Below are 23,635 nucleotides of genomic sequence, written 5' to 3'. Positions count from 1 at the left end.
GTCATCGGCTGGCTTCTTCGGAAATGAACAAAGGAGTCTAGGGCCAAAATCGAACTAAGTCAACCTTAAACTCCTTTGTTCATCTACGAAGAAGCCAGCCGTCAGTCGCTTATCAACCTTTGTTGACACTAGACTTTTTCGCGCTGGTCGCTTTTTTTCTTTACAAACAAACACAACAACAACAAATCAACACAAAATCAAAACACAAACAAACCTCCATTTTTTTCTTTTATCTTGGTTAAAAACAATTTTTGTGAAATTTTTGCCAAGTTTTTTTTATTTAAACAATTATGGAGGGAGTCGGAGACCCCCCTCCTCCACCTGTTCCCCCGCCACCTATTGGGGATACCAATAAAAGAAGAGCCAAAAACATTGAAAATGATAATAAAAGTTTTAAAAACAATAATGGCCAACCAATAAAAAACACCAACACCAATAAAATAATTTCATCCCAGACCACGGACAAAATGGACACCGAATACAATTACAATTCGCTAAATGATGGAAATGTACTGTATACACCAAACCATCCAGGGCCATTTTATGTCATAGTGTCGTCAGAAACGCCAATCAGCTCTAGGAGAAAAAACTGCGAACTCCATTTGTATATACGTCTAAAGCAAATCAATCTCACTAACTATGCTTGCAAGTGTGTGGGATATAACACTTTTAGAATGACGTTCAACAATTTTGAATCTGCCAACTTATTTGCCACAAATCCCAATTTAAAAACTGTTGGATTAAAGGCATACATCCCAGAGAGATTTGTTCAACGTTTTTATATTATCAAAAATGTACCTACGTGCCTTTCTGCAAATATTATAAAGGAAGAAATTATGCAAAACAATGAATGTATGGAAGTAGTCTCAATTTATCGCTTTACTAGGAAAAATGATTCTGGTTTAATCGTACCCACAGAAACTATAAAGATTGGTATTATTTTTGATGGAATTCCTACGAAAATATATATGTGTGGAACAAAAATAACACCGGACTTGTATGTACCACCTGTTCGGCTGTGTTTAAACTGCGGCCGTTTAGGCCACATTGCTCTTCGTTGCAGGTCGACGAAGAAGTGTCTAAGCTGTGGAAAAGAAATTCTATGTGCTACAAATTGCAGTAAGGAAAATAGATGTTTAGATTGTCGTTCTACAACAACCTGCAAAGAACTATGCATGTCTCCAAGATGCATACTTTGCAACAAAATAGATCATCTTGCAACAGATTCCAAAAATTGTTTGAAGTGGAAGTCTGAAAGAAATATTAGCAGCATTATGGCCCTAACAAACCTATCTAGAAGGGAGATTCTCCAAAATTACCCAGAAACAAGAAATCGTTTCCAAATTCTTTCTGAACATGATTTTAATAATGAGTTCCCGCCTCTCTTAACAAACAGGACTCCAAAAATTAATATACATGATGCAATCAACAAAAAAATTACAAGTATTAAATATAGCAAAGTTGCGGCTCCAATAACGAAAAATCAACATGCCATTGCAAGCCCAATTCATGTAAATCCAACGAAAGCAGTATTTGATCATCAAAATTTTTCTAAAGTTACTGAAATAGAAAGAGCATTAGCATCATTTTCAAGGCAAATGTCCACAATACTTACGTCTCTTAACTGCACAGAAGGTCTTGATGTTTTAAAGAAATTTCAACAAATAGTCATTCCAGCATCAGCAAACAACCAAAGCCCATATACATCAGAAGCCAATGAGGAAAGCCAATTAGTAACATCCTGAAAAAGATAAAGTGTGATCAATCTAAAATAACTGCAAACAAATAATAATAATTTTTTTTTCAATTATCCATGAACATCTTACAATACAATATACAAAGTCTTAAAAAAAACAAAAACTCTCTGGACTTCCATTTAAGAAAACTCAACATCGATATATGCTTCCTGAGTGAAATTTTCAATATAGATGAAAAACAAAATTCAACAACTTTTCAAAATTATAATATAGTTTCAAAAAAGAGAAAAGATAATTATGGTGGCGTCGCGATAATTTTAAAGAAAAATATTCAGTTTAAAAGAATCTCTTTTCAATCAACACTTGACATACTAATTTGTCAAACCACTAATTTAAACAACAATCTCACTTTAGTTGCTGTCTATTTTCCACATTCCGTAAAAAGCATAACCATTAAAAATGAACTTGAAAAAATAACATCCTTCCTCAACTCTAATCCAAATACATTTATCTGTGGCGATTTTAATGCTAGACATTCGGCCTTTGGTGATTTTTTTGATTCGCAACGTGGAAAAATGCTTAAAGAATTTTTTGACTATTCAAACTTTCGATGTTTAAATGATGGAAGTTACACTTTTAAAAAACGAATCAATGACAATACGGGATCTGTTTTAGATCTATCATTTACCAACTCAACTCTGTCACTATCTTGGAAAGTTCAAAAAACAATAATTGGAGGAAGTCACCATCTCCCAATAATTCTGAAATTGAGCGATACTATTTGCCACGGCAAAAAGTTCTTAGCGAAAAAAAAGCTTATAAGAAATCTTGCAATATTAAAATTAAATCCGGACTTCGAGGAAATCAACTTCGCCATGCAAGCTGAAATCAAAAAAGCTACATATGTTATTGATAACAAAAGAAATCCAAAACCTTGGTGGGACCCTTTTGTCGAAAAACAATTCAGATTGCAAGTAGCCGCGCAAAAGAAATATGATTTGCATAGCAATGACACTAATGCTCTTAATCTTTTCCAAGCCATTAAAAATTTTAAAAACGCCACAAAATATGCAAAACGACAATCTTTTAAATCAAAAATTACAACTTTAAATATGGAGCCTAACTCAAAATCATTATTTCGTCTGGTAAAAGGATGTAAGAACAGTTTGTCATGCAATAACGGTGGGAAATGGTCCGAAAATAACAACAAAATATTTTTAATACACCTAAGGGATCAAGTCTTGAACAACAGCCACATTACCTTCCCTCCAAACACGCAAAGAACACCCGTCGAACTCACAATGGAAGAATTCTCATCTGTCTTAAACAGAAAGAAAAAACCTTCAGCAGCAGGATTAGATGGCATAACATATGAGATGATAAATAACTTATCAGAATCATCTAAATATAATCTTTTTCAAGCAATGAATACAGCTTGGAAAAAATGTGAACTAAGAGAAAATTGGCGAAAAATCAAAATTGTTCCAATCCCAAAGAAAGGAAAAGATCTGGAAATATTCACAAATTTTCGACCAATATCATTAATATCAGTTTTTCTCAAAATTATAAATCTTATGATCAAAGAAAGATTACAGTCATTTCTTCAGGAACAAGATATTCTTCCGACCAACACATACGCATACAGGAAAAACTTCTCTTCATCCATGTGTATCAATCATTTACTATACACAATAAATTATCATAAGGAAAAAGGAGAAAAAGTAATTCTACTGTCTATAGATATTGAAAAGGCCTATGATTGCGTAAATCTATTAATTCTTTATAAAATTTTGTCCGAGATAAACTGCCCGGAGGATATCAAAGATTGGACAATAAACTTTCTTAAAAAACGCACAATTGTTATGGGCAATGAAATGATAGATATATATAATGGATTACCTCAAGGCAGCTGCTTAAGTCCAATACTTTTTAATATATATACGCTTGGTCTACATGGAATTGCAGATCAAAACACATATTTATTTCAATTTGCGGATGATTTTATTTTACTATCCACTGACAAGGAATTTGAAATGGCAAATGAAAATCTACAACATAAAGCGAATCATTTTTACCATATTTTATCCCGCTTGAATCTTAAATACAACCCTGATAAAACCTTCGTCATGTATGTAGCAAAAGGCCCCCGTAAAATCCCAAATATAAAGTTACAAAATACAAACATAAACTCTGTTGAAAAAATAAAATTTCTGGGAAGATATATTAAAAACAGTCTATCGCTAAAGGAACACTATGATGAAGTAATGAATTCCTGTACCAACTCACTAAACGCATTAAAAATGATAAACAACGCCAAAAACGGATTACTCCCAAACATATCAATAAATCTAACAAAATCCCTAGTGTTCTCTAAGACAGAATACGCAATATCATCTATGGCCCACATGCCACAATATCTCAACAAAAAGCTAACTAGCTTTCAAAATCAAATGCTTAGAAGAAGCCTTGGACTTACCCCTTCCACACCAATACACAACATCTATGCACTGGCTGTTATGCTTCCTCCTGAACAACGTTCTCAGTATCTTGCAGCTAAAGAACTAATAAAATTCAAAATGTATAACAATACACTGTACAACTGCATCACCACAGATTCCTCTGTAAAAACAAGTTTGGGTTTTATCTACAACAAATTTAAACACATCCTTGACCGAACTATGGTAAATCAAAAAAGGACACCTTCAAAGAAAATAAGCTTTTTAGATGATCTCTTTAAGGCAGTAAAATACTCCAAGTCCAATGAATTTTTTAGAGCAATTCTTCAAGAAAAACTAGTCTGTTTAAAAAACCAGGGTCATTCCATATGGTCAACTGATGCATCAGTCACAGACAGTAGTACAGGTTGTGCGGTCTGCAACATATCAATGAAACATAATTATGCTTTCAGAATAACATCAAAAACCTCTTCTCTAATGGGAGAACTACATGCCATAAATAAAACAATTGATATAATGATCGAGGAAAACACGCTCAAAGCAGTCATTCTTACGGACAGTAAAAATGCCTGTCTTACACTCAAGACAAACACACACCATAATTATCTAGCAAACGACATAATTCACAAAATAAACAATTCTAACTTACAATCTCTTATTTTCATATGGACTCCCTCGCATATTGGTATACCAGCAAACGAACTCGCAGATTATTTCGCCAAACACGCAGCCACAGCTGGCTGTATAATCACCACCAATGCTTCAATTACAGACGCATACTCTGCCATTTATGATCATCTATGGAAAGAATGGGTAGATAAGTACAAGGATGCATCCGAAACTAAGGGCACTTACTTTTCACAATTCTTCAACACACCACCAAAATCATACTGGTTCACTGGCTCAAAGATGTCACCTGGTAATATAAAGCTAATAAATCGTTTACTCACTGGACACACTTACGGCAAAATATACTTACATCGCATTAAAGTCGAGGCCTCGGACATCTGCACACTTTGTGGAATCACTGAAAGTGAGGATCACCAAATTTTTCATTGCCCAAAATTCTGTAACGAAAGGAAACAATTTAAAATCTTCGAAAGGTACAAGGACTTACCATCAATTTTAAAAACCTTCTCGCCAGAAAACTTCGTCGAACTGTCAAACTTCATTCACAAATGCAATCTTCAACTCTGATTTTCTCTGTGAGATAGCAGAAACATAAACAAAACAAAGAATACGATTATTAAGTAATCAATAACCTAGTAATTTGGCATATGTGTACTTCGGGTACCTGCCAACCATGACGAAGAAGGAGAAAGAGAATCAAAAAAAAAAAAAAGAAGCCAGCCGATGACTTAAGCCAGACAAATATGCTCTTTATGTATTTCCAGCTTAATGAAGATATAAAATTAAAGAATATGTAAGAAAATGGACAATTAAGGTAAACATTTTCAAATATTTAATGGTATTTATGCCATACCTCATCTGAAAAGTTCAGAAACATACATAAAGAAAATGCTAATGTGTATAAAAAAGCAACTGAACATAAAACACTAATATCAAGTGTAAACTAGACTTTTACAATTAGTGTGCAAGGTAAAGAGACTACCAGACGGAATGCGTTTTAAATGTGTGCTGTGACTTTCATTATCCATTGCAATTTTACATATGATTCGTTTTTCCATATTTTTTGACTACATTGTGAATATATTATATTTTATATAAAAGAACTTAATATTTTACATGAATTTTTGTCGCATATTTCGTTATATATATTTTTATACAAGAAACAAATAAAACTATTGATTAAATTATAATTTTCCGATGAAAATAGGACGTGCTGTGATCGAAAACATGTAAAAAACATTTCGTCTAACCATGGTAGAAGAATATAGGTAGATGCATCAACGCTTGGGAACATTCATATGTCAACAATTATTGTCGAAAATAAGTATATCTTTATAGGTTTTCTTATACGACGCAAATCAGAGGTTGTAATGATATGTATTTTCAACAATTTTTACAAATTTCAATAATTTTTCATTCAACATTTTCAATTCCAAAATTGGTTTGACAGTTCATTGTCCCAGCAGCTGAGTCGATGCGTCTACCTATATTCTTCTACCATGCGTCTAACAGAGTCTTAACTTGGCTTTACAATCAGCTTTGCACTCTAACACTGTGTTCACACTACGGATGATAAAAATGAACTTTTATTTGGTGACCTTGTTATAACGGGATCCATATTTTATTATAGGTCCAAATATCCTTATTCTGCGGCCAATATACATCATATGAAAAAAGGGCAGATCATGATTTATTTTAATTATACAATATAAAGCCACGTTTACATTTACAAGGTTCATATTATACATTATGTTAAAGTCATATGTAAAGCGACATTTTCTAAATTTATTTTTTTGACTTTTTATAGCCTGAAGCTTTAAAAAAATTTTAAATTAATAAGAATTGCTTTTAGCATAGTATCAGAAATACATTAATTACATAAGTATAGAGTAAAAATTGTCAAAATGGAAATTTGACAAGGTAAATTACAAAAAATGCAGGCATGGATATGCTTATTTTTAATGTCTTTATCTTATTTATTTTACCATGGTGTAAACATGGTTTAATTATATGATATAGTCATGGTAGAAGAATATTCTAGTATTGTATACAAGAATATAAAAATGGTTTTTAAGGGTAAAAGGGTGCCATTAAGAACTTAAATTTAATGTGTGAAAATGTCACTTTACATATGACTCTATCATATTGTGTAATCTGGCCTTAGATAAACAAAAATAAGTTAGTTAGCGAATTGCATAAAATAACTTTTGATTTTCTGCTTTACCAAATTATAGTATGACGTTTACACAAGACAAATTGCTTCCATATAAATAGTATAACTGTTTGGCATTTTTCAAAGACAGAAAATGTCAACAATAAAACATGAACTCTCTACTCGTCTTTTGCAAAGTCAGATGGCTAAACTCATTTATAGAGGTATATTATCCCACTGCGTGGTGGTAAATGAGTTTTGCAATGGATATTTTCATAGAACAAGAATCCAGTCACATTATTATTATTCAATTAATATTTTACGAATACAATTGATGACAAATAGCATTTTGTTCGAAAAAAATTAAATGTATATAGCAATGGTGTATTTATCAAGATTTTCTTGTTAACAATTTTTCAAAATGTATATACATATATGCTCTGTTCCAGAACCTGCAAAAATTTTATAGTTTTGCATTTTTTTTCAAATATCATGAAGAAAAAATTATTTATCGTAGTAAAAAAGTTTTACATCCTTGCAGTACTGGATTCATGGCAGAAGAATACAGGTAGATGCGTCAACGTTTGGGAACATTGGTATGTTAAAAATTAAAAATGTTGTTTTTTTTTCGAAACTAAGTAGAAATTTATATGTGTTCTTATACGACACCAATCGGAGGCAGTTATAATATGTATTTTTCAACAATTTTTACAAATTTTAATAATTTTTCATTCAAAATTTTCAATTTCAAAATTGGTTTGATAATTCATTGTCCCAGTAGCTGTATCGATGCTACTACCTGTATTCTTCTACCATGACTAGACACAACATATGTTTTTCTACTGCATTAAAGTAAGTCATACGTCATATACGTCAATAAATATTCACTGAATTTATAAATACAATTTACGTGACGCATATACTATGAAATTGACATCTGAAATTGAGTGGATTTGTTAGTCTAAATGTTATATTTACATAAAAGTTGTTTTAATAAAACTCATAACTTAGATTATAGATAATAAATGTCGTACATTCTCTTACAGAGAAATAAAACAAGATGATCGACAATGTGTACACACTCCCATATTTTTATTTATGATGCGCATCTCCTTACTGACTCTGCTCTATCACTTATACGCCGAGCTCATTGTGTTCTCTTCGTTATTATTTTCTTTTTGACTAACATAAGGATCATGTTCTGAGTATTACAAAAATAGTGTACACCTACTATTCCGCTGCACTTCACTGGTAAGGGAATGAGTATTACGGTTATCTAAAAAAAAAAAAAAAACAGAAATTCATTTAACCATCATAAGTACTTCTTGTTATAATTAAAGAATTGAACATTTACCGTTTTAAGTTTTGAAAACGATTTCCAAAATAATGTAATTAACAGGCTTTATCATTTGGCTGTCTGGCTTAAATTGTTGTTTAGGTTTATTTTCATCTAATTAACGAATATTTTTTTTTTTTGGAAGATAGGTGGTGTTGACTACGCTCCAGTAATTTCTTGATAAAAAGAACGTGATGTATAAGCCGTACAAGTGTTGTTTTTGCGATTAATCAATGTTTTAATGTGAATTTAATGAAAACTACTTGGAGATTTTGACTGCTTTCATCATCAGACATCAGATGGCCGGTGGTCCGCTAAATGGAATAGTTGGTTAGATGGTTTATGTGTTCGTTTTTTTGTTTTTTTTGCTTTTTTGGTGAAGTTATTCATAGTAGTAGTAGTGGTAGTAAAGGCTAGAGCAATGCCTGCCTGCCTGCCTGTTGGGCGCTGCCATGTTATGGCAATGATGTATTTCATACTATGCCACATTTTTTTAATATTATTTTTCGCTTTCGTGCTGTTGAGCTTTTTTGCAGTTTTATGGTGCCCGGTGTCGACTTGGCCTTTGTGTATGTGGGACTAAACGCACTTATGGTCTTGTGACTTTCGTGATGGTTGTATGATGAACCACCATTAACTTGCGACTGTTGGTTTTGTTCCATGTAGGATGCTTGACTTAGCTGGTGACACTTGGTGGCCAAATAACGAAATACCGATGCCACATTAACATCTTCCTTCACCGAGGTCCTTATCAGACGGCAATTCAATTGTTGCGCCAAGGTCTCCACTTCATCAGCTGTTACGACAGCCTGATCGATGAGATCGATTTTGTTCTGTACAATAACTGTGGGTATTTCTTGACATTCGTTTTCCACCTTACGCTTCCATTCGCGTATGGCCTCAAACGAGGCCCGGTCTGTTGTGGAAAATGTTAGGACGCAGGCCTGAGCACCACGATAATATGCTTTTGTAATGGCATCGAATTCTTCTTGACCAGCTGTATCCCATAGCATGATTCGCACATCTTCGCCATCGATTTCGATTTGTCGTTCCAGAAAATCCACACCAATGGTCTTTTTATAGTCCTTTGTGAAGATACCCTTGCAGTAGCGTTGAATCATGGACGATTTGCCGACACCGCCATTGCCAACAATCACAACTTTGATGGCAAATTCAATGTCATCCTCGCGCATTGTGTTAAACATTTAAACTTTGGTAGGTTCAAAAGGATGGTCGGTTAAAAAATGTTTTCTTTTAGCTTTCCAATGATCGCGAACAGTTCAATGTCTATATAGGTATTGATTACAAACTAATTTTTACACTCTCATTTAATGCAAATGCATATCACTACGATGAGATTATTCAGTTCAAAATGCTGATTTAATTATAGATTTTATAAAACGTCTTTAGTAATTTTTATATAAGTTTTGCATATTTATTAATTATAACATTCAATAATTTCGTATTATTATTTTTGAATATTTTTGCAAGTTTTTCTTCTCATTTGAATTACATCACTTTGTTTGTTTGTCCCCTCTTTGCGGTCAGTGGAAAATGTTGAAAAAAAAAAACGATATTGAATTTCACTTTTCTTTAATTGTTGGAAGCTCATGCGTACATAACTAGTTTCTGTGCAAACTATTTTGTTTTAAGTTTAGTAACATTCAATGTGGCAAACACACACACACAACTGGATTGACATTCTGGTATTACATTCATATCTATATCTATGTACGGTATACAAAAATATGTGTCTATTGCATCAAATCACAAACTAGTTCTCATCAAATTCTTACTTTGTCTCTTTATCAAAAAAAAAAAAAAACACTATGGTATAAATGAAACGATCATGGACGCTAATATCATGTTTACATCAACGTTATTGTCAGATTGCAAAGATAATTTATTTACATTTTTTTATATTTAAATTCATACTTTAAAGGTGAGAATACATAAAACGCTTTTTTTGACTGGCTTAAGTCATCAGCTTGCTTCTTCGGTAAAGAACAAAGGAGTGTAGGGTCAAAATCGAACTAGGTCAACCTAAAACTCCATTGTTCCTCTACGAAGACGCCAGCCCATGACTTAAGCCATACAAAAGCGTTTTATGTATTCCCACTTTAAGTCATCGGCTGGCTTCATCGGAAAAGAACAAAGGAGGTTAGGACAAAAATCGAACTAAGTTAACCTAAACCTCCTTTGTTCCTCTACGAAGAAGCCAGTCGATTACTTAAGCCAGTCATGAAAACGTTTTAGGGTGTAAACATGGTAGAAGAATATAGGTAGACGCATCGACACAGTTGCTGGGACAATGAACTGTCAAACCAATTTTGAAATTGAAAATGTTGAATGAAAATTTATTTAAATTTGCAAAAAAAATATTGAAAAACGCGTATTATAATAACCTCCGAATGCCGTTATATAAGAAAACATATAAAAATCTACTTATATTTGAAATTATATTTAAAAATTTTTGATATATCAATGTTTCCAAGCGTTGATGCATCTACCTGAATTCTTCTGCCATGGGTGTAAGTATATAAGAAGCTTGAAGTCATGGCATGATATTTCATAAATGGATTACAGAGCCGCACTAAAATCCTGTCGTCGTTTTCCATTATAATTTGACATTAATATGCCTAGACATGACTTAAAGCTTTTTACGTACTTGCACCTTTATGTATTCTCACATTAAGTCATCGGCTGGCTTCTTAGGTTGACTTAGTTCGATTTTGGCCCTACGCTTTTTTGACTGGCTTCTTCGGAAAAGAACAAAGGAGGTTAAAGCAAAAATCGAACTAAGTTAACCTAAAAATCCTTTGTTCCTCTACGAAAAAGCCAGCCGATGACTTAAGCCAGGCAAAAAGCGTTTTATGCATTCTCGCCTTAAGACTTTATCTGTGGCATGGCACTTGGGAACGTTGACGTGTCACATTTTTTAATATTTTTTTTTCAAAAATTAGTAGATTCTTGTATGTTTTCTTATACGACGCCAATCAGTGGTTGTTATGATAAACATTTTTCAATAGATTTTATATATTCCAATAATTTTTCTGCGGCCTTGATCTAACATATTCTGTAGTGGGATTTTCCAATTCATTTTTTGAGTGACCGACAAAAAATCGTAACGTTTAAATCCAAAGATCTGATATAAAAAATAAGTTACAGTTGGCAATTTTGGTATCTATAGGTAGGTCTCGTTTGTATATCACATCGTTTGTATGTATCACACGATATGTACAACTTCTACATATGGGAAAGTTAAAATACGTTTCGTCTGATACTGCCTTTAAAAGTATATATTACAGAATGAGACTTTACAACATAGTTGCATTTTTCCTATTTTTTCTAAGTTAAGTAATTTTCCCCTTTCCTGCATCCCTTGGAAAATAGTTCTCTCAGACTAGTTATGCCATTTTAAAGTACTAGAACATGGTAATTACTTTGATATATAAAATAATTAGGTATGACTGAAGACGCTATCAGACATGTCATGTCAAATTTTCCATATGTAAAAGTTGCACACATCGTGTAATACATGGATGATATTTCAGTAAAGTAAATATGTACTTTTTCGATCACAGCGAGCCTTATATTGATCGGAAAAATATAATTTAATCAAAAAGAACAGTGTGTTTGTTGGGGAAACCATAGTATTTTGTTGTTCCAAAATGGTCAAGCTTAATCCCATTATTGTTGTTTTTATAAAAACAACGTTTGTTTATTAGTGGAGAACGATGGTAATGTTTACCAGAGAGTAAGGCAGGGAATACCTAGGTTTCGGAAAGAGCCACAAATCCTCATCAGTTCTCTTATTTTATTTTTGTCTGGGATACACGGAAATACACATTCATAATAAAAATGACAGCAATAAAACATTATCGTCTGATAGCAGCTTAAAGGTGACAGCCCATATGAAACCCTACTTCTATTTGATAATGATAGAAGAATACAGGAGCAGCATTGACACAGATGCTGAAACAATGAACTGTCAAACCAATTATGAGATAGAAAAATTTGAATGAAAATTTATTCAAATTCGCTAAAATTGTTGAAAATGCATATCATAACAACCTCAGATAGGCGTCGTATAAGAAAACATATAAAAATCTACTTATTTTTGAAAAAAATAAATAAATAAAAATGTTGACATACAATGTTCCCAAGGGTTGATGCATCTTCTTGCCTTCTTCTAAATTACTTTCCCTTTATGATATCGAAGAAAGAGCAAATGCCTTTAGGGTTAACGAATTGGACAGTTTACATGTGACTTTAACTAATATGAACATACAATAACTCACAAAAAGTTAGGCTATGTTTGCACGAAACAGCTTTATAAAGTATATACACTTAATCATCATTTCTTTTGATTTATGTAATACGCATTTTCGCAAAAAGTCCTGTTACAAGAAATAATAGTTTTTTTTCCCACTTTTCTTTTCCATAGTTAGGTTTAATCATGGTACATTAAAAAGGTAAGGTAGAGCTACCAGCTGATTACAATTTTTTTCTAAGTGTGCCCGACGTCTGCCAATTTTGTGTATGTATTAATTGTTTTGAAAAATGGAAACAAAATATTTTCGAAATCATTGATTAAAAGACACGTAAGCGCATTAATGCTATTAACCAGTTTAGCCATGAAATTGTAAGATTGAACAGTTTGGATCATATCTTTGAAAGAAAATCCAGGCACTTTAATAATTTTTCGCAATATTTAACTCAAAATGGAAACAACTTGTATATAATTTTCAATGAGTCTAACAGAAAGCGGGCATAGCATCAGGGCTGTATTTTGTAGTTTTACGAAACAGTTCTACCTTCTTACTGTACCATGGGTTTAATTGTTTTTATTTTTAGTTCTTTCATGGTTTGAAACTTGAACATGTCATATGTCATATATGTTGACCCAGGCTTTATTTGAAGAACCAAAAACTTTGTTTACATCAAAAATTTTCATTCGAACAAACGATGTATTTGCATAAATTTCAAAAGCGTGTTGCTGGTTTAATACTGGAGCAGAAGAGATTTTAAATTGCTTATGGTTTTTAATCTTCACCCTTGTATACATAAATATGTATGAGTATTGAAAATTGTGCCAATGACCCGTGCTATGTCAAAACATTAATAAATTGTTTCAACACATCTCTCCCGTTATGAGACATAAAATCATGATATTTTTTTTTTTGTAACGCTCTTCTTATCGACTATAAATAATATGATCTCTTGCAGAAAATCATTTTGTGTATGTAAAAAAGCAAAATAGGACAACTGCATATTTGTAATTCTTCACCTGTTCGATATTGAGACGAAACGAAACAAAACAAGTTTTTTAGGTGTATTGAACTTTTTGATGTGTGTGTGTGTGCCAGCGCTCGCCCATTTGGCCACATTTGAAAGCATGCTAGAAACATTTGGTGTTGGAAAATTTACTATGTTTAAAGATGTGAGATCTTAATGAATTTTCATTTCTCTTTTATTATCGTTTTTGTTGGTCGTCGTTGCACACACACATAGCTAACAATATTCACTTTCTTTTTCCATAGATTTCTCTAGCAAAAGATCATGCATTGAAAGAGCACCATACAGTCATACCCCTATGTTATGTTGGAGAGTTAAAAAAAAAAAAAAACAAAGTTTTCCATGCGAAGACAGAGTTGGGAACAGGTTTAGATTCGATCATGCTTTACAATGCGTACTAACGCGTGAATGACTTTGGATAACATAAACATTTATCATCAGACATTGTACTTGGTCAGTTTGGTTGTTTCCCCCACCAAAACGGGATGTTAATTTGTTATAGTTTATATTTTATTTATACTAGCTTTGATCAGTATACAAATAGAACTATGCCAAACTTATACAATGTAGTATCATACTAAGATGTGATATATATTTTTTTAATTTAATTGATAACATCAAAATGTACGCAGAAAAACAATAAACAGAAATCGGGCCTTTAGGTCCCTATCTTGGCGCAATAATAAGGTTTAAACCAATTAGACGAATGAAATGTCGTTAATGTGTTGTTTATCTTTCGCACTACGATTCCAATCACAATAAGAGTTTTGACAATTAAATTAGTTGCATTTTTCCATGGTAGAAGAATATGGGTAGACGAATCGACACAGCTGCTGGGACAATGAACTGTCAAACCAATTTTGGAATTGAAAATGTTAAATGAAAAATTAAATTTGTAAAAATTGTTGAAAAACACGAATCTCCGAATGACGTCGTATAAGAAAACATGTAAAAATCTACTTATATTTGAAAAAACATTTAATTTTTTTTTACATATCAATGCTCCCAAGCGTTGATGTATCTACCTGAATCCTTCTGCCATGTATTTTTCCAAGTGTCTGTTCAGAACATGCAAAAATCTTCTAGTTTTGCAATTTTTTAATTTAAATTAAAAATGTTTACATTCTTGCAGTTCTAGAACAGGCCATTACGAATACAATATCTTCGGTATTTTAAAAATTTTATAGCTTTAACTGAACTCGTGCCCATTAAATGTTTTCATTGTCACAACAAACTATGCGATAGGAACTCCCATTTTTTTTTTCTCAAAAACATTCAATGGAACAAATATCTATTGTTTTTCATTTTGATTGTGATCTTGTTTTGTACACTTCGTTGTTATGTAAATTTCCGATCAAAAAATAATTTAAATGAAAACATACTATGCATAGAGATCTTCAATGGTATCAACTATCACTTGGCGGTATGGTCGGAACTGGCAAAGAATGAATGACAGGCACCACCACCAGTTTCGCCAATATTAAAGGTGAAAGATGTATTTGGCATTCTCCATTGTTTCAAAGAAACATCAATCTCAAATGCTCATAACAATTTCCATTTGAATGGCTGCTTTCGTTGGATCTAATAACCGATTGTTGCCGTTGATAAATATAAACGCAATAATAATAATTAACGTTTTATTAACATAATTATATTGGCTTTACCGTTAAAATCGGTGATAGTTTCCATATCAGTGGAATTTTGCTATACTTTCAAATTCTTTTTCGATGATGGATTTTAGACAGTTGACAACGTGTTTGGATTACTGTGAAATGATAACTTTTATGTATTCAGCCACTGAAACTCAAATTAGGGGTGGAAATACATAAAGCGCGTTTTTGGCTGGCTAAAGTCATCAGCTGCCTTCTTCGCAGAGTTTAAGTTGACTTATTTCGATTTTGGCGCTAGGCTCCTTTGTTCATTTCCGAAGAAACCAGCCGATGACTTAGGGTGTAAGTACCTAAGAAGCTTGAAGTAATGGTTAGGCATATATTGTGACACTTCATAAAGGAATTACAGAGCCGCACTAAAATCCTGCCGTTGTTTTCCATTATAATTTGGAAATAATATGCCTAGCGATGACTTCAAGCTTTTTATGTACTTGCACCTTCAAGGCAGCAAGATAATCGCTTTATGTATTCCCACCTTAACCGTTTTATGAATATTCGTTACTTTTTTGACATATAATCAAAGAAGTTGGCGATATGAATAACGCGTTTTATGAAAACATGTTCTGTGCAAATTAGAAATACTTTTAGATTTATGAAATTTTCTCGATCTTAAATGTGAATTCCATAGCGTTTACTTCAAATAATATCCAATGGATTTATGATTAATGCTAGGAACACAATTGGAGCGAACGACGAATTTCGCCCTACGCGGCGACAAAATGAGCCACGAAAATTCGTCGTATGGAACACAATACCGACGAAATTATAAAACAGCTGATCAAGTTGTTTACTTTTTGCTCATTTGTTGACTACAATGAAAATTATACAAGAACTCATAATTCTTTATTATTTCAGTTATGTCCATCTTCTCTATTATAAATTCACTGATATCCATCTTCACTCAGGCGCAAGTGCACAAATAAATAAACAAATTATTTATGTTTTTTATACGAATAACAGATAGTAGAGTGACCATAACAAATTCTAAAGTAAAAAGTAACTTTATTTACTAAAACACATAAAATTCGTACAAGTATGGCCACCTTGTACTGTTTTGTCGCCGTTCGCCGGCGTATTGCTAGGAACACAATTGGAGCGAACGACGAATTTTTTCGCGGCGTATGTTCGTCGTCAAAAATAAAACACATATGTGTATATGGAAGTGCACACAATCACGGCACCGGCGAAAATTTCGTCGGTCGCCGCGAACTCAATTAGCTTTATTTCTATTTCATACGCCGGCGACCGGCGAACAAAAAAGTACAAGGTGGCCATACTTGTACGAATTTTATGTGTTTTAGTAAATAAAGTTACTTTTTACTTTAAAATTTGTTATGGTCACTCTACTATCTGTTACTCGTATAAAAAAAACATAATTAATTTATTTATTTATTTGTGTACTTGCGCCTGAGTGAAGATGGATATCAGTGAATTTATAATAGAGAAGATGGACATAAGTGAAATTATAATAGAGAACGTAAAGAATTATGTGTTCTTGTTTAATTCATTGTAGTCAACAAATGAGCAAAAAGTAAACAACTTCATCAGCTGTTTTATAATTTCGTCGGTATTGTGTTCCATACGACGAATTTTCGCGGCTCATTTTGTCGCCGCGTAGGGCGAAATTCGTCGTTCGCTCCAATTGTGTTCCTAGCATATGAAATAGAAATAAAGCTAATTGAGTTCGCGGCGACCGACGAAATTTTCGCCGGCGCCGTGATTGTGTGCACTTCCATATACACATATGTTTTTTATTTTTGACGACGAACATACGCCGCGAAAAAATTCGTCGTTCGCTCCAATTGTGTTTCTAGCATAAGATTTTCGTGGCGTATACGCTATGGAATATACAATTGAAATCGAATAAATCTAGAAGCGTAAACGTGTTCTAGGCTTTTCTCTCGAAGTCGTTCTGAGAATGGATTTTTCATATGTGCGTTGGTAGAAGAATACAGGTAGATGCATCAAAGCTTAAGTACATTGTCATATTCCAAAATTATTTATTTATTTATTTATTTTTTTTTTTTTCAAAAATAACTAGATTTTTATATGTTTTCTTACACGACGCCAATCGGAAGTTGTTATGATATGCATTTTTAACCATTTCAATGAATTCGAATACTTTTTCATTCAAAACTCTCAATTTCGAAATGTGTCTGACAGTTCATTGTCTAATTCATTGGTGCGTTGATGCGGCCACCTGAATTCTTCTACCACAAGTGCTGTCACTTTTATTACCTATGTGTATTTCACGGTATATGTCAAAATTGTCATTTTATATATAATTTATAATTTTTGTAATCAGACACTGCATATTTTTTTATTGAATTTGTTTATATATTATTTTTTATAAACCATTATAATATTTTAGGGATGAATTTTAAGCGTAAATTTAATTGTTTATATTTTTACACAACAAACAAACAAATAAGATTTTGACGAAAATAGGGCACGCTGTGATCAAAAAAGTTAAATGTAAAAAAATAAATAGCATAATAGTAAAATGTCTTTCATGTATCACACGATATGTGTAAATTCTTCATATGGAAGATTTAACATAACATATAAAACATTTGATCTGAAAAGTTTCGCCTTAAAGGTACGTCTTCACTTAGTAAATCAATTGGATTACTGATATCAATTTCAATGTGTATAGACGCATCGACACAGCTGCTGGGACAATGAACTGTCAAACCAATTTTGGAATTGAAAATGTTGAATGAAAAATTATTTAAATTTGTAAAAAATGGGAATTATAATAATCATATAAGAAAACGTATAAAAATCTACTTATATTTGAAAGAACATTTAAAATTGTTTGACATATCAATGTTTTCAAGCGTTGATGCATCTACCTGTATTCTTCTACATGACAGTGATCAAAAAAGTACGTTTATACTTTACTCCTGCCTCTAGTCTTTAACAGTTGAAAATTGAAGACAATGTTTCCAAATAAACATATAGATCAATTAACGCCGGCTTACATATAGTAAATACATTGGATTTCAAGTACATTTGCATAAATGTGAATTTAAATCCGATGGAAATGACGGTCGAAATACTCGCTGTCATGGCACAACATTTAACCCAGCTAACTTTATTCATTAAAAATTGTAAAATACCACAACTATTTAAGTTGTATGCATGGTAGAAGTATATAGGTAGACGCATCGACGCAGCTGCTGAGGCAATGAGCTGTCAAACCAATTTTGGAATTTAAAATGTTGAATGAAAAATTATTTAAATTTGTAAAAATTGTTAAAAAAGGCATTTTATAATAACCTCCGAATGATGTCGTATAAGAAAACATATAAAAATCTACTTATATTTGAGAAGAATTTTAAAAATTGTTGACATATCATTGCTCGCAAGCTTTGATGCATCTACTTGTATTTTTCAACCATGGTTGTATGTTTACATAAACCGATATCAGCTGACATATAATTACATCATCTCAATTGCGCAGCAGCATATCCATATGTTTGGAAACAATTTCGTTTCTATAAAACTTCCACCAATATATTATTAAATGAAATAAAATATATATTAAATGAAATTATCATGAAATCACATGTTTACAATTTTTTTTAATTATTCATTTGACAACATCTCATTGTCAATATATTTATTTATAAATCCATTGTACATACACAAATCAGAGATGGAATCCTGCCTTCTATGCAGTGCAGTTTGACAAGGTAAATTACAGAAAATGCAAAGATGGGAATGCGTATTTGAAATGACTTTACCTTCTTAATTTTACCATGTTAAAACCGTTATGTTATGTAGAAATTAAATTGATAAGAAGATTACATCTAAATGACTAATGTGTACAATTTAAATAAAAAATCATTAGATATAATGAGAATTTAATTGAACCGACATAATTGTCAATTGATTATTTCAGAGTTATTTAACATTTCTGCATAATGACATATTTGTGGTATGTTCTAACGTTACGGTGATGCTATTTTTCTTTATTTTCTTCTTTGCTTTTCAATGTGTACATCATAACATACATACATTCCGTACAGACATGCATTCTGCCAAGTTATTTTTTTTAATCTTTTGTTTTTCCTTACCACTCTCTATCTGTGGGGACTATCAAAACTTATTAAATTATGTGGTGAGGCCATACATTTTATACACACATAGAACAAAGCGAATAATAGAAATTAACCGGGAAAATAAGAAGAGAACAAGAAAGTACAAACAACAATGGCAGCAGGAGGTGGATTGGCAACAAAAACTGTTGTTTAAGTAGTAACCATAGACGTGGAAATGTAAAGTTGATATGACTGCTTGGCAAATATCGCTTTAAATCGTTTTACAAAAAATACATTTTTTTTGTATATGCAATGGAATTTAAATGACGCTTTTCATTTAAACATATTTGGTGCAAGTTTTTTCACGTTTTTTTTTTTTTTTTTTTTGTCATGATAAACTATTCAATTTTGATTAGTGAATGATCGGCTAAGAAATGTCTACGGCATGAATGTAAACATGGTTTATAGCGCATTTATACTATTGAAGATTAGCCCACTGGGTTAACATTTTGTGGATGGAAACTCCCTCATGACAGAAGAATATAGGTAGTCGCTTCGACACAGCTGCTGGGACAATGAACTATCAAACCGATTTTGGAATTGAAAATGTTGAATGAAAAATTTTTAAAATTTGTAAAAATTGTTGAGAAATGCATATTGTAACATCCTCCGATTTGCATCGTATAAGAAAATATATAAAAATGTACTTATTTTTGACAAAACAATTTTAAAATTTTGACATATCAATGTTCGCAAGCGTTGATGCATCTACCTATATTCTTCTACCATGGGTCAGACCATCTTCTCTTCATCTTTTAATGTAAATTTTACTGAATTCATGTTGCCATATTTTCTTTATAGTCCGGTTTTGTTTTCTTTAAAATAAATGCATTTTTTTCAGAAATATGACAAGTTTTTTTTTTTGAATGTATGTTGTAGTCACCATGGTACGATGAATTCAAGGTAGGGAAGAACTACCATATGATTTCAATTTTTTATTTTCCTGGCTTAATATGTCAACTTCATTTGCTTATGTGTGTGTCTTCTTTTCTTGCGTTATCCATTTTTAATTTGAATACATTGAATACTGTTAGTGCCATATTATCAATATAAAATATCGCAACATGAATTCAATAAACTTTACGTTAAAAGATAAGTGCATGGTAAAATTATGAAGGTAAAGTCATTTCAAAAGAAGCATTCCCATCTCTGCATTTTCTGTATTTACCTTGTCACATTTTACTACATAAAAACAGGTTCCCACCTCTGATTTGTGTACAATGGATTTAAAAATTCAAATTTTGACAATGAGATGTTGTCAAATGAATAATTTTTGAAAAAAATTGTAAATATATGATTGTAAAAATATGACTTTGCCATTTTGATTCTATCATGGATAAAGGGAAGCTGGTCTGAATTTTTGCTTATCGGATAGTTCATATTCAAATGAAACTTGTAATAAAGATTTGAAAAACGATTTATTTGTCATTTTGAAAGACGTCGTATAAGAAAACATATAAAAATCTATTATTTTTGAAAAGAAATTTAAAAATTTTTGACATATCAATGTTCCTAAGCGTTGATGCATCTACCTGAATTCTTCTACCATGAACCGGCCTATATATTATTTTTGAAAAATATGCCACCCGACATACTTCAATATTTTAGGTATAAAATAATTTTCATTAGAAAAATGACAAGGTCAAATTCGTTGGGAAAAAGTTGTTATATTCGATTTAGCAAATAAATGTAATACCACCACAAATTTACCCCTCTTAGAAAAAACTCCACCTACGCCTATGCAGTTAACATAACAATTGCTAAAGTGATCATAAAGATGGTTGGTTGATTCGTTTCGTGGTTAGTGCACTCATTCATTGTGTTTTGTTACATTTTGCTGATTAAAACAGCTGCAGCAAAGCGCCGATCTGTTTTTGATTGTTGTCAGTGTGTTTGTGTTTCAAAGCTATTGTCGTTATTTGTTAGGATTGTTACGCTCATATTAGTGGTCTTCATTATCTCAATTTCCTCACGTCAGAGATTTGTTACATATGTTAGTCGAACAATTCCCAAATCCTCGGTTGGATCGCGCAGTCGGTTGGATGTTTGGGATGACTACTCATGCAATACATATGCTACTCTAACTCCAAGCTCCTACTTAAGGCAATTATGAATAAATTTCTCATATTTCAAATCGCATATACAACATACATAAATGGGTACTTCTAACGGTATCGTGGCTTTGTACTCTCCTCTGCTCTGTTCGATTGCGAGCGATGATGGTGGTGCAGAAGATATAGCAACAGGTGAGAGACGTCGTGTGCTAGAGCCGCGGCAGCAGCTAATGTCGCTGCTGTCAAGAGTGATCTTGGTGGTTAATGCCTGCCTGCCTGCTAGCTCGCTTGTCCGTATCAAAAAAAATCTTTGTTACCATGGCTTTGTTTTCTTTTGTGTTGTAGTGGTGTCACAGTGATCCATTAGGTGACGGCAAATCTTACTAGTTTCTTTGGTTTTCTATCTATGTGAGTATGTAGGTATGACCATCATCATACACATGTAGCTATCACATTTGGTTTGTAATATTATACAATATTTTAGTATATTTTTTCTCTTTGAAATTGTCGTTGGGTTTCATGTCATTAAATAGGTTTTAATTAATTTGTTTGCATCCTCAAATAACTAAATTATAATGTATTGAGGCGGCTTGCTTTGCTGTTTCTTTTTGCCTGTTTCGTCATAGTCACCCACCACAGAAGTTTCATGTCGTCGCTTTTTGTATGCAAAAATCCCAGAGATTTAGTTGGGGTTTCTTTTGTTTGGTCCCATCTTACAATCAACACCAGCGTACGTACATTGTGTGAGAATTTGTGAATAATTCATTCACCTCCACATTACTTTGTTAAAACTCTGCAGGTTGAAACTAGCTAGCACAGAAACTTGCTTCCAACAATTTTTCTCATTTCTTTTTTTTTTTTGTAATAACTAATTTTGTATTTCTTGATCTTTAAACCGTAGTGAAAGTCTCTTTTAGGTTTATCTTTTTCTTAAAAAAAAAAAATCAAATTAATATACCACTATTTTTCTTCCTTGTTTTTTTTTTTTTTATCTTTCTATTTTTACAATTCGTCGTTTAGTTTCCTACAGCTCTTTGGTTTTTCAATCAACACAACAATTTTTTTTTTATCTAAAACTCTGCTTTAATTGTTTTGCTTTTACTCCACACTTTATTGATATGTTTTTAGTTTGTTGTTATACATTTCTTGTTAGCGTTTCATACCGCATCTACCCGCTTTATAACGAAATAACCCGGCTTTAAGTTGTTAACTCTTTAGCTCTCCTACCAAGACTGAATACATAAGCCACAGGTGCGCTCTTTTTTGGCCCACAACATCACTTGATGTTGTGTGGTTGGTTTTCAGAAATTCTTAACCTGGCTTAAAGCCATGGTAGTGGTGTAAGTCATTGTACATTATTGTTACAAATACACTGCAATGGAAAAACATCAACTAAGAGCGAAACTAGAAGAGAGTTTTAAGAGAGTAAAGAGAAATATTTTTAATTTATATTCGCACATTTTGTTTTTTTTTTTACTTTGTGTTTAGAAAATAACTCAAAGATGACACATTTGCTGTGCACTTTAATGGTAAAACTGGAAATAGAGTGAGTTGTCAGAGTCACTGTAATAGTATTATAAGACGGAATGGGATTTACATATGTGCTGCCACTTTTCATATACATATGTATCTCAGTGTGTACATCAAAATAGCCATTTTACATATGACTCATAATTTTTGCGTTCTTCTTATTGTTATTACATTTTCTAAAAAAATAACTATAATACTTTATGGATAATATTTTACCGAAAATTTAATTTTATACATTTTCACACAACAAACAACTTTAAATATTATTTTTCCGATGGATGATGATCAAAAAAGTACATATGTACTTTACTCATGTATTTTACACATAGAATGTCGTCCATGTATCACACGATGTGTGCAACTTCTGCAACATATGACAAATTTGACACTACATATGTAAAAACATATGGTCTAATAGAGCCTTAAGATTACTAATTTAACCAGAAAGTGCGAGAACAGTAAAACTAATATAAGTTGTGTTCCAGAACCTGCAAATTAGTACTAATTAGCACTAATTCTGCTACAACGCGTTCCCATACTCCAAAAACTACCAAAACTTGCAGCTCTCTCGAGAAAAAAATGGCGCTGAGTGGTGCACATTTCTGCTTGTTTTAGCTACATGAATTCTGGCCGAGCAGAAATGTGCATATTGTAAATTTGACATTTAATTGGCAGGGCTAACAAGGTTGAAAAATGTATTGATACA

General features: G+C 32.3%; 1 protein-coding gene across 8 annotated transcripts; it reads right to left on the bottom strand.

Moving 5' to 3' along the window:
* Positions 1-1,615: 1,615 nt before the first annotated feature.
* Positions 1,616-22,834, bottom strand: LOC101896178 (ras-related protein Rab-23). 8 transcript variants are annotated; one of them, XM_059123270.1, is made up of 7 exons: positions 22,358-22,834; positions 8,290-9,807; positions 5,271-8,211; positions 5,133-5,220; positions 5,009-5,083; positions 4,803-4,951; positions 1,616-1,741 (listed from the first exon to the last, which is right to left on the bottom strand). In XM_059123270.1, exon 2 carries the CDS (start codon positions 9,474-9,476, stop codon positions 8,745-8,747), a length of 732 nt encoding a protein of 243 aa, XP_058979253.1. In that variant the 5' UTR covers positions 9,477-9,807; positions 22,358-22,834; the 3' UTR covers positions 1,616-1,741; positions 4,803-4,951; positions 5,009-5,083; positions 5,133-5,220; positions 5,271-8,211; positions 8,290-8,744. The 8 variants fall into 8 exon arrangements, with proteins under 8 accessions (XP_058979253.1, XP_058979255.1, XP_058979254.1 ...); XM_059123272.1 differs by having other exon boundaries at positions 5,009-5,069; XM_059123271.1 differs by having other exon boundaries at positions 5,287-8,211.
* Positions 22,835-23,635: the final 801 nt, after the last annotated feature.

Source organism: Musca domestica, unplaced genomic scaffold (genome assembly GCF_030504385.1).
Source record: "Musca domestica strain aabys unplaced genomic scaffold, Musca_domestica.polishedcontigs.V.1.1 24, whole genome shotgun sequence".
In the NCBI taxonomy this organism is placed as follows: Eukaryota; Metazoa; Arthropoda; class Insecta; order Diptera; family Muscidae; genus Musca; species Musca domestica.
The sequence above is the reverse complement of the archived record's forward strand: the minus strand, read 5'-3'. Positions and strand labels throughout refer to the sequence as shown.